At 41.9% G+C, this 15,151-nt stretch overlaps 1 protein-coding gene across 3 annotated transcripts in view; it reads right to left on the reverse strand.

Moving 5' to 3' along the window:
* The window catches only part of DNER (delta/notch like EGF repeat containing), a 366,522-nt gene that overhangs the window by 109,874 nt on the left and 241,497 nt on the right, over window positions 1-15,151 (reverse strand). For all 3 annotated transcript variants that reach the window (XM_059730967.1, XM_059730966.1, XM_019491837.2), the window contains one exon: window positions 2,574-2,727. In XM_059730967.1, coding sequence (XP_059586950.1) covers window positions 2,574-2,727 — 154 coding nt within the window. The remainder of the gene's footprint in view (window positions 1-2,573; window positions 2,728-15,151) is intronic.

Genomic DNA, 15,151 nt, shown 5'->3' on the forward strand with positions numbered 1-15,151 from the left:
CTTTTCAGTATAAATAATGATAAAAAAGAACATACATCTTTCTCAAATACAATCATACATTAAAGGCTATCATGTCCCTTCCTCAAACCCTCATAATTTTATTTTAAATCTACAAATAAGCAGTCCAAAATTTTCAGCTATCATCATTTTAAAAATCTGTGTCTATCCTGTTCTCCACTTTTTAACAGATTACTAACTTCACGTTTTTATATACAAAATAACAACGCATAGAAAGGGTTGATAAGAATCAACTTAAAATCAAAACCAACCTTTTTTTTTTGGGGGGGGGGGGGGGGGGGGCAGGACCTAAATTTTTTCTATCAAATTAATTCTTAAAAGGCTACATCTAGTATGACCTTACCAGCAGGGATTGTTCAAGTCACTCAGTTTTAAGTTCCATTTCAGTTCAATCTTTTTCTTCTTAAATGTACTTCACAGTTAACAGAATTGAAATCATTACTTAACTAGGTTTACATATCTTGTTCAAGAAACAGTTGGGTCCATTTGCATATTTATGGAATATAATGGATGAGAATTTTTGTGCACAGTGAAGTCACATTTTATTTCGAACACACTTAAAATATAAATCCAAGTCTTCTACAAAGAAACCTAAAAACAAACCAGGTTTTGTCTGCACATACGAAATAGTTAAAGTAAGTGAAAGGAGAAGAATGGAAAGCCTAGAGGCATGAATAGCAGCATAAATAGAAAGATTTATAAAATGATTGGTGCAGAACCTCAACTGTAGCTAAAGACTACACAGAGCACCTCAGGGGAAGAAGGTGTAGGAATCCAAGAAAGAAACCTGAAGGTATATCCGCATTCTCTCAGTTTTGAGTCAGTTCTGTTCTGGTCTTGTACCCAGTCATAAGTCAGAGTTACTAGAAGATTTCTCTAAGCTTGAATTAGCTACCAGAAGACCAAAGGAATGAATATAAGAATTGGAGACCTATGGAATATAGGGAAACCCAGGTCATCTCTACTCTGGCTGGAATTCAGAGGGTAAAATAGGTGTTGTTAGATCTTTATTATACCACTGACTGATCTTTTACATTGAGGCAATCTTTGAACAGCCAACATGACTGGCTTTAAGGCTACTTTGAGAGATACTGAATTATTTATTATTCTTTTCAATTTTCTTTGTACAGTTTCTATGCTCTTCAAATCTTTACCTTTTTATGCATAGTTTTGGGAACCTAATTTGAATGAATCTATTTTCATTCTAGCCAATATTAGCAGTTCTAAAAATAATATATCAATACCCAATGATTTTCACATTAAAGTGGTCTACCTAAGTGCACTCAGAGCCTTTGAAATGCAAGATACTGACAGCATTAAATTTTCTATCATACAATTCTGTAAGAAGAATTTTCCATCAGCACATAACAGTAATTATATCAAGTTACCCTCTGGCATTCAAGTATGACCATTGAATTTAGTTTAATTTTCATTCTAATTAAGATGCCTATATGAATTTGATCAAATCTTAAAAACAAATATTCATAACACAATTTCAAAGAATTTAACACATACATTTCATCATTAACTAAACCAGCACATTACTCAATTAAGCTTTCGCATTTATACAATTTTTTCAAAATTCGATTTAAAATTAATTTTATGAACAATCCAACAGCTTCATGGTTTGTAAAGAAACATCTTTTATTTGACCTGTGTGAAAGAAAAATGGGTTACAATTTACAATGAAAGCACCCTAGTGAAACATTTGTTACTCATAAGGGCGTGTCTACATGAGATGTTAACTGCACAGTAACCTAATAATATTGCACAGTAGTGCATCACAGCACAAACACTGCTAATAGGCTACTGCACAGTAATGTCACTAAAAAGGCATTTGGCGGTGCTACTGCACAATGTCTGGTTACTGTGCATTTATTTAGTATTTGATTACACAAATATTAAATTAAATGCGCAGTAACCTCTGTGCATTAATGAACCTGTAGATATGTCCAGAAGGGAACAATGGCAATTCCATCTAAAAAAACCTCAGGCAGCAAAATATGGTTCCTGATTTTGTAAACTCCTGATGTAAGTACAATTTTTACAATGATGACTGTTCCCACTGATTGCAGCTATGCTAAGTTTAGGGCTGTTTGCACACAGGCAGCTAGGCTTTCATTGGGATGACTCTGGGCATGGGTACATGTTCATGTTACCAAGAGGCAAACAAAAGCAGGGATTTACAATGTTTCAACCATTCCACAGTAACTTCTCACATGCATACTATCCCATGCACAGTGATAAGTAGGTGGCTATCATGGGCCAGCTTTAATTTACAAAGTGTAAAAGCATGTGTTTTCTTAGTCCTAAGCAGCTGATGCAGTGTAAATCGCTATCCTCTGCCTCCTGGTAATTTGTTTGCATGCTCATATACCCCAACAACCATTACATCTACATCTAGTGATTTCTGAAAAACTGGGACTTGTGATCCCATACACATTTTTTCTTTCTTTCCGTACATTTAAAGACATACAAAACACTGCTTTGCAAAAAGGTTTACATAGGATGTTACAACAAAAAAAGCAATGTTCAAAATGTAATGTAAAACATACCAGTAGGACAAGTGCAGGTGAAATTTTTCCCATCATGTTTTTGTGTTATGTCAGTGCAAGTACCATTGTTCTGGCAAGGCCCACTTTGACATGCATTAAATTCTTCGCAGAAAGCACCCAGGTATTGATCTTCACAGTCACAGAAAAAAGTTGCCTAAAATCAAACACAATACATGCATTATTATGAGGCTTCAAAACTTTTATTTTCTAGTTGTATAATTTTTTAAGTTGTCTTCAGTGGTTCTGAGTTAACTAACAAAAAACAGAAAAACACAGTGAAACATTATCCCTTATAGTGTTAATCCTGGACCATTTCCACAGGCAAAACTCTACATTAATTACCCCAAAGTAGAGAGGTTGTATTCAACCCCCCAGTAAACTTGTGCCAAACTAACATGCAACATTATTTGCAGTAATTTTTTCTTGTGTTATTTATTAATTAATATGCTAAGACATTCTATTAAATAAATAATAAACAGTTCTACTGAAGAGAACACAATGGGAATTGCACCTATGCATATGAAGGACAGGCAGGGGCTCCATATTCCAGTTCCAACAACACATAAAACCTAGCACTCTCCCTAGGGAAAGTCTCTTAGTCAATTCTCCAAAATTACAAGGCATAATTCTGAAAGATTTCTGCTTACAAAGATGTTTATTATATATTGCAAATATTAATTGCTAAAAAAGACCAAAAACTATATAATTTTAAAAGACTTGATTCAGTAGGTATAATTGATAATTTTAGATAGCACTGATAATTTTTGCTAGTTAAAGCTTAATATTTTAATGAAAAATCAATGGAAAGCCAAGATTGGTAAAAGATGGAATAAGCTGTTAGTACCTCATATAGATCGCTTAGCCTTTTTTATGAATTAGGCACTGTATGGAAACATCATTCACTTGCTCATATACAAAAAGCCAGTACACTGCAACTAGAATTCAGCCGTTTCATACAGGGGTGTAGATTGTAGCCATGCTGGTCTAAGGATGTAGGCAGACAGGGTTCTTTGGGTGAATCTGATATCTTTTATTAGACCAACTTAAATAGTTGGAACAATTTTTCTTAGCAAGCTTTTGGGTTTAAAAACCCTTCATCAGGCTGAGGAAGCATCTGCATTTGGTTTGCGCTCTTCCTGCATCCAGGAAATAAATATAAAAAATAGGAAATAAAATACTGAGCCCAGGAAGAGCACACGCAAACTGCAGATACTTCCTCAGCCTGACAAAGGGTTTTTAAACCCAAAAGCTTGCTAAGAAAAATTGTTCCAACTATTTAAGTTGGTCTAATAAAAGATATCAGATTCACCCAAAGAACCTTGGCTGTTGCATACATAAATAATTTGGTACAGACTATAATATTTGCTTAGAGTTAGGCTCATTATTTTATTTCCTATTTTTATGTGTAACTTAGTTATATGAAGTCAGCTAGATCTTAAAACAGTAAAATGTATTAATAAACATCAAGCAATGTAAAAGTCTACATTCAACATAAAACAACATTTAGATTTTCACAGATCTGATTTTGCGCACACACAAAGGTTGCATAACACCAAAATTTAACATGTTGGCTAGGGACAGTCATTCAAAAAGCCCAAGCCTGAATTGATTCAATCTTTGAAGGTTAAGTCTAACCTGCAGAGCTTGAACTGATTCGTAAGAGGATAGATATTCACTTTAGATTCAGGGAATGCAGGCACATGTCTGCAGTGGCTCAGGCTAGAAGCCGAGGGGTGCTAGAGCAAGCCCTCCCCCCTTCCCTGCCACAATGCAGGGCTGAGGAAGGCCATGGCCAGGCCCCGCAGGACACTATGATTAGGGAGGGGTTTAAACCCCCACCCTGGCCTTCACAGTCCCCAGCCAGGCTGTGTGCCTGGAGTGGAAGGGAGAAGCAGCCCTCGCCAGGCTTTTCCTAGCTCACAGCTCTAAGTTGCCAGACCCCGGCCCCCAACCCCCACCCCGGCCCCCTAGCTAGCACTGAGGCAAAAGGGAGGTGGGGGCAGGGAGGACTGCTTGTGTGGAGTGCATGCATCTGTTGATGATACTGAGTTTTTCAATCTCCCTCTCCCTGCTTCTTCATACTGTGTAGCAAACTGATGGTATTCACAGACCCATGCATTGCAAACCAAGTAATTTCTCGCACCTTTTTCTGTCTCCTCTTGAACACTGACAGATTGCAGCCTTTGAAGCAAGCAAGCCAGCAGGCAGCTTATCAGCCCATTAAGAAAACAAAGCCCCTCTCATTAGTTCAAACCCTTCTTAAGCAGCTTTTCCAAGGAAGGAATGGAGGGACATTACCAGTTGACCTGTTGATTAGTTTAAAAAAGCCCTAAGCAGACACTGTCTTGTCTACCTTTGTTCCAGTGAAACTGGAGACACAAACACACAGACACCTCTCAGCATTAGCTGGCATGGGGGTGGTATGGCCAGATGCCTGCTAGGGTCGGTGCCACTGGGGTCCCTGCTGCAGGAGAGCGGGGATCCCTGTTTGAGCAGAGAATAAGGGGAGGGTGAGGCAGGGGGATGCCAGGCAGATGCTGCTGCTCTCTCAGCTGCAGTCCCCTCCTACTTCTCAGCCAACCAGAGCTCTGGCTAGGGACAGGGTGGGGCCAGCCCTGCTCTCTGAAGCAGATGGTTCAGCCCAGCCCAGTCAAACCCAGGGCTGAAAAGCATGCTGGGATGTGATTTAACTTAAACCAGGAAGGGGTCTGGGACTGAATTTCCATAAACCGGTTTGACTCAGATCAGTTAAGTTTGATACTACATTTGGCCAGGTTTGTCTTAAGGCAGTTTTGGCCATTTTGAAGCTGGTTTATGTGCACAAATTTATGTTCTGTTACAGGTTTAAACCAGTTTCTGACCACTTAAACTGGTTTCTGTGTAACTTCTGTCCCTAGCCATTATGTTTTACTGGAACTCCCAAAAGCCTATGCTAAGTTGGTGGTCTGCATATATTTTTATGCCTTGCAAATTTTGTACATCACCAAAACTGGATATCCTCAATATTAGTGATGGCACATGTTGTCCGTAGTTTGAAGGAAAGCAGAAAAAATTAAACACACAACTGTTTTTACTATAATAGAACACAGTAATTTACTTTTTAAGTAAATCATATAAGCCTATATAGATATGTAGTAAACAGAAATTTATAAAGATATATTTTTTGGTTAAAAAAAATTGCTATTAGTAAAGTTTTCAGAAATGTTTCCCACAAGGTCCCTGTAGCTTTGCAGAAAAAACACATCAACTCCAAGCTCAGTTCTGTTCAAAACTCCTAAAGATGTCCATCAGTTTTGCCAAAGCTGTTTTGCTGTCAGTACCACATATTGTCTGAATTGCATACAGTTCCATTATGCGAGCAAAGGATGGAAGCTAAGAGGAAGAGAGTACGTAAATGTCACAAATAGCATCCTTTGGTTATTTTGAGTCATTCAGGCACCAGCTGACTGTTCTGCTTCTATTTCTATTTTGTGTTAGGGCTCTGGCCACGGGGAGGATGGTGGGGGGTGGCGGGGAATGCACTGGTGCACTTGTACCCCCACCCCTTTGGTTTCTGCTCCGGGCAAGTTTTAAAAAAACAACTGCCTACCAGTAGCATTTCAAGTCAAGCAGTTCTGAGGTAGTCAATTGACTTCATGGTTTATTATAATCTACCTGATACCTTCTAAACTCTACATGCCACAGGTGTTAATGACCCTCTCCTTTTTCATGGTCTTTATGTTCCATCAATCTAGCTATCCTTTGTTTCTGCAGTTCTCTTGTCTGTTAGCTGCTCCTGATAATAAAGCTCCTACTTCACAGCCCTACAGATTATTTTTAATTCATTTTGATGAAATTCTATTTGTTTTTGCTTCAATTTTACACTGAATATTACAGACAGATATTAGGCCCCTGGCTTAATGGCAAAGCTTCTAGTTTATTTTTAACTGGAGGAAAATGTGTGTTGGTTCATCTGTGAGAATGCACCACACCAACTGCTCCTATGCTTTTCAAAATTCTAGATCCACCTATGGCTCTGACAGAGGTTACATGTCATTCTTTACATGTGAATTTAGGGGGACAAAAAGTAAATAGCCACATATTGTCTCACTGTCCCCCTAAAAACAGCTGGTCAGGCACAAAAATACTGAATTCAGGACAAAAAAATTGCTGTTTCAAACAGCAACTTCTTTCTGGTAGGAAGGTTGTCTGCAATTAATTTAACATGCAGGTCTGAAAATCCCTCAATATCCCTCAGGACTCTGCTCTACCTCTTCCCCCTCCAAGGCGAGGGAGGGACGGAGAGCAGCTGGCTCTCTGATAACCTACCTAGCTGGTGATGTATCAGGGAACCCTGCAAGAACTGTGGTGTGGGCAGCCACATCCCTCTGGCCAATGGGTGGCAAAAGAGTGGTCTATAGTGGAAGCAGGTGTTGATCAAATAGTGCAAACCCCATGTCAGCCCATGCTATCACTGGGGGCTCACAAGCAGCCCTGAGCCCCCTTGCCCATTACAGTACTACTGGGCAGCAAGGGTAACGGGATTGCCTGCAAGCCAAGAACCCGAAAGATCTGCTGATCCTCAAGCAGCCTACTACAGCCAGTAACATTAATCCATAACGGTGCCATTGCTTAAGCTGTTTCCACTGCTCCAATAAGGAATAATGGGTAGGGCTGTGTGGAGCACTGAGTGGTAATTTGATTCGGAGGAGATCCGGCCTGATTCGGTGGCCGAATCTCCAAACCCAAATCGAATCAGGGGACCGATTAAAAGGTCTGAATTGATTCAAAGCTCTCCGAATCTTTGGAAAAGATTTGGAAAAGATTCAGAGGGCTTTGACAATTTAGACAGTCCCCAGTGGCTGCAGCAGACAGCTGCAGCTGGACTCGAACCTGGTAGATAGGGGCAGGGGAGGGAGGGGACCTTGGGGGACTTGTGCCAGGTCCCATCCCCTGCCTGCTCCCCAAGACCCCCCCAGCCCCTGCCTGCTCCCCCAGCCCCCCCCAAGGCTGTCCCGCCCACCCCACCTCCTGCTGCTTTAAAGAAAAGCCACACTCACTGGGTGCTGCCGGCCAGGGGGGCAATCCCTGCTGCCCCCCACTGCCCCATACTGCGTGGGGGGCTCTGCCACAAACCCCCTGACCCCCCCTTGCTCATCCAGCACCCACATGGCTGCCCCACCCTCCCCAGCTCCAGCCCTTTAAGAGAAAAAAAAACAAAAAACAAGAAAAACCCTGGGATTCACCACTCCTGCAGCAGCCTTGGGGCTTCTGGGGGCTCATATAGAGCCCCCCACATGGCATGGGGCAGCGAGAATCACCCCCCGCCTGCAGGAACAGCAAGTCTGGAGGTTTTTCTCATCTTTTTTTCTTAAAGGGCCAGAGCAGGGGCAGGTGGGGCAGCCATGGAGGGGCTGGCACAGCATGGAGGGGGTCAGGGGGCTCATGCAGAGCCCCCCCATGCAGCATGGGGCAGTGGGGGGGCAGCGGGGATTGCCCCCCACCTGGCAGCACCCAGCGAGTTGGGGCTTTTTTTCCCCCAAGTGCCGGGAGTTGGAGTGGGTAGGGCAGCCATTGCCAGGCTGGGAGAGTGGGCGGGGGATGGGCTTGCCTGATTTGGAGCAGCAGCCGAATCTCCAAATCAGATTCGGCTGAATAAATTCAGGACAGTGATTTGAATCATCGATCGAATCACTGTCCCCCAAATCGGTCAAAACCAAAGCAAATATTAGCCGCTTCGCACAGGCCTATTAATCAGGTTGTGGAGACTGAATGATAACCCTTGTCCCTGCTGGCAGCCTGCAGTCAGCCCTAATAGCTATTCTAGTTATTCTCTAATTCAATACTGCCATGTTTTAAAATATATATTTGGTGACTCCCAAGAATCTTAAAACGAGCATTAGTACCGGAAATACAGGTAAAGGTATTGAATGATTCACAGAGACAGGAGTAGATGCAAGAAATTGGCTTTTGCTTTTAGGAAGCATGCAAGGGTAAACTGTTATTCTAAGAGTTCTCTTTTCCTCCATTGCATTGTTTTGTTTTACTTCCCTTTTACTTTTTCAGAAAATCTGGTTAACTGAATTAAAAGATTTCATGTAATATCAAGGCAACTAAAATTAAGAATTAGGAAGGCTGTTTATAAGGTTCCTACAGCAAAAGGAATTTGGTTAGGTTGTACAGAATGCTGCATCTTCACTTCCTGCTTCTTTGCATTTGATTTCATAGATTTCATAGACATTAGGGCTGGAAGGGACCTCAGAAGATCATCGAGTCCAGCCCCCTGCCCAAAGGGCAGGAAGTCAGCTGGGGTCATAGGATCCCAGCAAGATGAGCATCCAGTTTCATCTTGAAGGTGTTCAATGAAGGCGCTTGAACAACCTCCGGTGGCAGGCTGCTCCAGACCTTGGGGGCTCAGACAGTAAAGAAATTCTTCCTTATGTCCAGCCTGAAATGATCTTGTAGTAGTTTGTGACCATTCGCCCTCGTCATCCCTTGGGGCGCTCTGGTGAACAAACGTTCCCCCAGATACTGGTGGTCACCCCTGATAAACTTGTAAGTGGCCATCAGATCACCCCTGAGCCTGTGCTTTTCCAGGCTATAGGCTTTTTGTTTTTATTTTTTCTCGCATGAGGCTGTATCCTGGGGCTAAGTGCTACAGGGCAGCCCAGTGATGTTAGTCAAAGCAACTGGAATACAGCTGCAACATTTCCTTAAGTACAATGTTTTTCTATGTTGTTGTAGGATGATATCCAGAGAATGCATGACTAGGGAGCTAGGTGCCTAAAAATTAAAACTAAATATATTTCAGGAAATAAACACTCGTTTTACATGTAGCCCCAGAGATGTCTGTATATGTTGGGTTTTAGGCCAAAAGGCACCAGAAGAAAATGATATAATGTAATCTCCTGTACATCATAAGTTCTTAGGCTGGTTGCAGACATTAAAAAAAAAAAAAAAACCCACAAAAAATTGCACTTTACTTTAAACTTGGCACATTCCCATACCAAGCCCCATGTGTGTCCGGAAGAGGCAACATCTTAGGTTGACCCAGCTCGCCCGGTGTCTGTATAGATCAAGTGCTTTAGTGGAGCTTTTATGGTTCTTTTATCTAATAGCTGATTGAATCAGCTATTAGATAAAAGCTCCAAAAAGCCCTGCTAAAGTGCCCAATCTATACAGATGCTGCAGAACCAGTCAAAGTAACACTGTTTCTTCAGGTAAAACATGTTTTCAGGGGGTTGTTTTAAACATCTGCAAGTAGCCTTCATTTTCACTCATTTCCTTTTCTAGTGGGCCAAACACATTTTGTGTATGTAAGCAGGTTAAACAGGAACACGGAATTTCATTCCTTCCAAACCTGGATTTGCATGCACAGATGAACATAAAAATAGTCTAATATGCAGCTTACTTTACATTAGGCAGATGGGGCATTTTGAAGTTATGCTTTTCCAAAATAGGACTTAAGAATGATGCACCTGATTCTTCCACAGATGCTCATGTGCAACTGCTGGCTCTTCTGGAGTTACATCATCCATATATCAGTTTAAGAGGAGAGATCAGAGAAAAGGATGTAAGTTACATTCATATTTACTCTGACCTGGGAAGACTCAAATGGCTTTCAAATCATATTTGTCAAGACCAGTCCCGGCATTTCCTTTCATGTCAGTACCCTTATTCAGAATGCTGTTCATTACCCATGTTCTTTATAGTAGGGTATAAATTGATCAATAATGTCTCAGGATTTTGTTGTTGTAGGCAACTCATTGACACAAGCGGCAGCGGTGTGATTCAGGCAAAAGTCATTTACCCATGTCAGAAAAGTCATGTTGCCAAGCTGGCAAGTAGTGCCTGTAGCTGCCATATTGGAATCCAAGATGGATGCAGTGAATTCACATTTTGGTCTACATTTCAGCCCCCGGTAGGGTTAGAAAATTAAGTCCGATGACAAAACCAACATTGTATGAACTGAGAAGATGAAAAATAACATCTCCATCATGATACCCATATTAGATTCCAGGATGGTTGAGACTTTATCATGTATGTATCAAACCAGTACAATTAAAAATTACTCTAATAAGAAAAACTCACAAATACTCACTTAAACAGTACTCTAAAACTAGAACCTCACTAAAACCTTCATAAATTAAGATATACTTGACCCCCATCTCATGTAATTGGGGTGATCATGCAAGGCTATCAGCAGAAGCATTTCTTCAAAGGCACGTAAATGCTCATGCCAGTTTCCATCACACCCAGCCCTGATAAAGCACAAGGGAGGTATTGACTACTTTCAAATAGTTCATCCAGTACTTGAATGTACCCTGGTAAGTGTGTTCTTCCACAAATTCTTGAAGTACAGTGACAATCATTGGCAGATGCACTAATAGTTCATTCACTGCATTCCGTCCCACTTCACAGTCATAATTTCATAATTCACAAGCTATACTACTGGAAAGTTGGTCAGCGACATCATAATCTAATCCTTTGCTTGAACTAGATAATTGCACAATTAATTAATTTATCAAAATACGCCATATTGCTTTGAATGTTATCTTGTGTGCTCTGAAAGCATGGTTGTACAATTTTCTTTTCATTATATAGGTGGTAATGTTTTCTGTAAATAATCTGCTTTCTGTCCAGTGATCTTCAAAGTCCTAAAGTAATGAAGTACTGACCAACTGCTATTAGGTAAACCATGATGATATGGAACCCTTCCAGTTAAATGATTACTCCTTCTATCTCTTCTGGCTGAGCCCATATAAGTTCATTCACTTGCAAGACAATGCCAGATCAAATGTTATGACTGTGTGCTGTTCTCCTAGGCATTCTGCTTTTGTTCTACATTGCATGATGACAGTCCGAATGGGTGCTATACTCAGATGCTGGTCCAGGCAGTATTGGACAAAATCCAATAACTGAAGGTGGCAAAGTATCATCAAACAGAAACTGGCTAAATGCTGTCCACCCTGGTATGACAAGTTCTTCTGGTTGTTAGCTGATATTCTACCTGGTATCTATGGTAGGCCTGATAACATCTGTTGAACACCTGTATTGTTGAGCTTTTCAGGAGTGTTACTACCTGTACTATGGATGGGTGGTTTCAATGACTTGTGCCATGGGTCAGGGTCCCCAGGGTTGGATGTGGCAACCCCGGCAGCTCTGCAACCACACTAGCTGCACCCCAAGGGTGCCCTTTTGTTTCACCTGCCACATCTTGATCGTAAAATAATGAATTTGGAGGCTACCCATGGGCCTTCATGTGGCCCGTCTGCTGAAGCCCATAAGAACTCACTGGTCCTTAGGCCCTTCATCAAATCTCACTCTAATACTGTGCCACACAGGGCACCTTGAGCCTTATGAGCCAAATGTGTGGCTCCAAACTCCCCAATACCATGCCCCATGCCTCATGGGTGTTACACAGATGTTGTCCACTCTGTTGGGGTGTTGGTCTACTTGGCCTCCACCCCTTTAATCTGGCTAGGCCTTCTAGCCTAGGCCTATGGTGTTGGACTTAGCTTGGAGGCACTAGCCCCAAATGGTCTCTTCCTCTCACCAGGCCCACAGCCCCTGTCTGCTGGGCACCCACCCCTTATCTGGCTGCACCTCTCTGGCACCAGGCCCCTGGCCCCCATGTAGTTGCATCCCTCTGGTGCCAGGTATATGGCCCCTTGAGTAGTTGTTCCCCTTGGGCATTAGGGCCCCCTGGAACTCAACTGCTGTGCCCACCAGGCACTGGGCCCTGGTCCTGTGTAGCCATGCCCCTCTGGCACTAGGCCCTCTATCTCTAATCTGCTGTGCCCCACAGGCACTGGGCCTTCTGGCCCTAATCTGCTGTACCCCTCTGGCACCAGATTCTCCAGTCCCTTGTGTGCTCGGTGCTTTGCACACACTCCAACTGCTACAGGCTCTATAACTATGTGAGCCCCAAGCTAGCTGCTGGTCCCCTCTGGGCCTATGTACCTCCCCTTACAGCTTCATCCCAAACCACTGGGAAAACACCAACACAAACATAAGCCCCTGGGCTACAGTATAACAATGGAGAAGGTGCTCTGCCCTTTAAGAGGGCAAACTTCTCCCCCCCAGGACAGTGTGCCTCCTAGCCCCGGGTACCTTGTAGGCTTCTGGTGTCTTACTGCTCATGTAGGCAGAAAAGAAGGCAACCACACATCTCCGGGTAGTTCCCTCAGGCAAGAGTTCCTTCTCCTAGCAGTTGCCAGAGAACTAACCCCTGCCAGCCCCAGCCTTGGGCTTGTGTGTCCAGGGCCCTGCCTCCTTCTAATCAGCTGATTGCCTGCAAGTACCAGCTAATTAACTCATTAGCCTGCTGCTCAGGCAATCTGCAGCTGTGGAGTTCTGCCTAGCCTGCAGGGCTCCCTGGCTAGGCTGCTTCTGCCCTTAAAGACAGCAAGCACATCTTAATGCCCTGCAACAACTTATTATGGGTCACCATCTTAGAATGATTTTGTTAAATGCAGGTGGTACATCTTTCAAGATTGTTTTGCTTTCTATTGCATCTGGTTTTGATGTTCCTTTTTGAAATGCTACAATTTGTGTTGCATGAAATGTTTGTTTTCTATTCAATGTCTCCTCCAAGATGTCGATGTTGTCCGATGATAACTGAACAAAATGACTGGGAATAACATGCCTTGGGATAAGAACTCATTTTTTTCAAAATTCCTTTAAGTTTTTCTCAGCAATAGTGGTCTTGATGTGATGAACTGTGTCATATGGTATGCTGCGTTCAGCAGCATAGAGACTTGAGTACCAACTTCTTAGATCTAGTTGTATGTTGTATTAGCAAGCCTAACCCAACATGTTTTGGTGTTAACTTTTTGCCCCTTGATTGCAGGTAAACCAAATCCTGACATATATTCAGTATATCTCTGTCTAGACTCTTATCTTGCGCGTGACTTTCAACATCTAAGTCATCATTGTCATCTTCCAAAATCAAACGGATCAATGCATAAAGGCTATCAGAAACACATTTTTGGGCTAGCTCTTCATTCAAGGTCCTGTATCCCTTCAGGCCAGCTATAGCTTTCAAATGTGCTTTGATCTTGAGAGCAGCATAATACAAGTTCCATGTGTCCAAGAACTCTTCTCTGAACTGCAGGCCAATGTCTTCCTCAAGATTTATATGCAAAATTACAATTGTTTGTATGGCTTTACCAACTGTCACAGTTTGGAAGACAAGGAGTGGAAGATTTGCATTTCTTTGGTGCTGAAACTGAATGGCTGTCTTTGTAGTAAGTCTGAAGCTCTTGCTTCATTTGCCTCAGGTGTGGTCAGAGGATGTTCACCACCTTCATCTTCTACTAAATTGCAGTATCTTTCAAGTATATCTTTTAGATTATGCACATTTTCCATGCAAAATTGGCATCTAGTTCATCAGTCACTTGATGTCTTGCTCTCACTTCAGAAGAAAGAAGAATATCTTGCACAGTCTCTTTATGCAAATTAGAATGAGAGACTTGTTGCTTCTGTTGTTCCTCCCACCTGCATTCAGGATGGTAACATGCCTCAGCAGCTATTAGAGCTGACACCAGTTTAGCAATGCAGTTGTTCATTCTTCTCTGCCAGCTTGTGTATTGCATTTGCTAATTCAAACAACAACCCTTGACTTAGTCTCTTCATATTAGAATGTTTCTAGCAGAATATGCACATACTCCGGTGAACTGCTGGAGTAGTTGATCTGCTTGATGTCCTAGAGCGTTTTCACTTGATGTTGTTGGTAGGGTTTTGCTTTCATCTTCTACCTTGTGTGACTTTCGTAACAGTCTCTCAATATGTTTTGTGTGTGTAAAAGAACTGTAGCAAGAACAGTGCCAATTGAGGCTTTTGAAATGTTACAGCACAGTATCAACAAAATGTGACAGTCTGTCAAGAATACTGCCATAACAAGTGTTGAATTCAGCAACTGTCCTACACTGAACAAATGCCTCATTTATTCGTGCAATTCCAGCAGGTGTACTTTGGCTAATTTTTGACTGTGAACCTACTTTGAGGTAGCTGATGCATCTTGTAGATTCCGAGTCGTAACTCCAGCACTTTGCTGGACTCAGTGATGCCATCGGCTCCATTGTAATGTTTGCTTAACAAGGGCAAGCCTCTTTGGATATCTAATAATGAATAAAACTGTCAAGTCACAGCAGCCATCTTAGAATCTATGATAGAAATGTTACAAAATGTTCTTGGTTCAAACAACACTGGTTTTGTCACTGGAATTAATTTTCTAACCCTACCGGGGGCTGAAATATTGACCAAAAAGTGAATCCATGGCAGTTATCTTAGATTCCAATATGGCAGCTACAGGCACTACTTGCCAAACTGGCAATATGACTTTTCAGACATAAGTAAACAACCTCTACGTGAAACATGCTGTTGCTGCTTGTAGCAATGAGTTTCCTACAGGGTGACATCTTTATCCTTCTTTTTTACCCTACTATTACCTTTTTATTAGTAGTCAGATGATGATTTACACAATCAAATTTTTGATAGCTTCAAAGATTTATACAATAGCTATTTGTTTTCTTAAAAACTGCAGTCTTTTCCTGCTGTTTTACAAATCTCCTTAGTAACCTATAGTTGCCTTCTAA

The sequence above is a fragment of the Alligator mississippiensis genome, chromosome 7, assembly GCF_030867095.1.
Source record: "Alligator mississippiensis isolate rAllMis1 chromosome 7, rAllMis1, whole genome shotgun sequence".
Classification (NCBI taxonomy): Eukaryota; Metazoa; Chordata; order Crocodylia; family Alligatoridae; genus Alligator; species Alligator mississippiensis.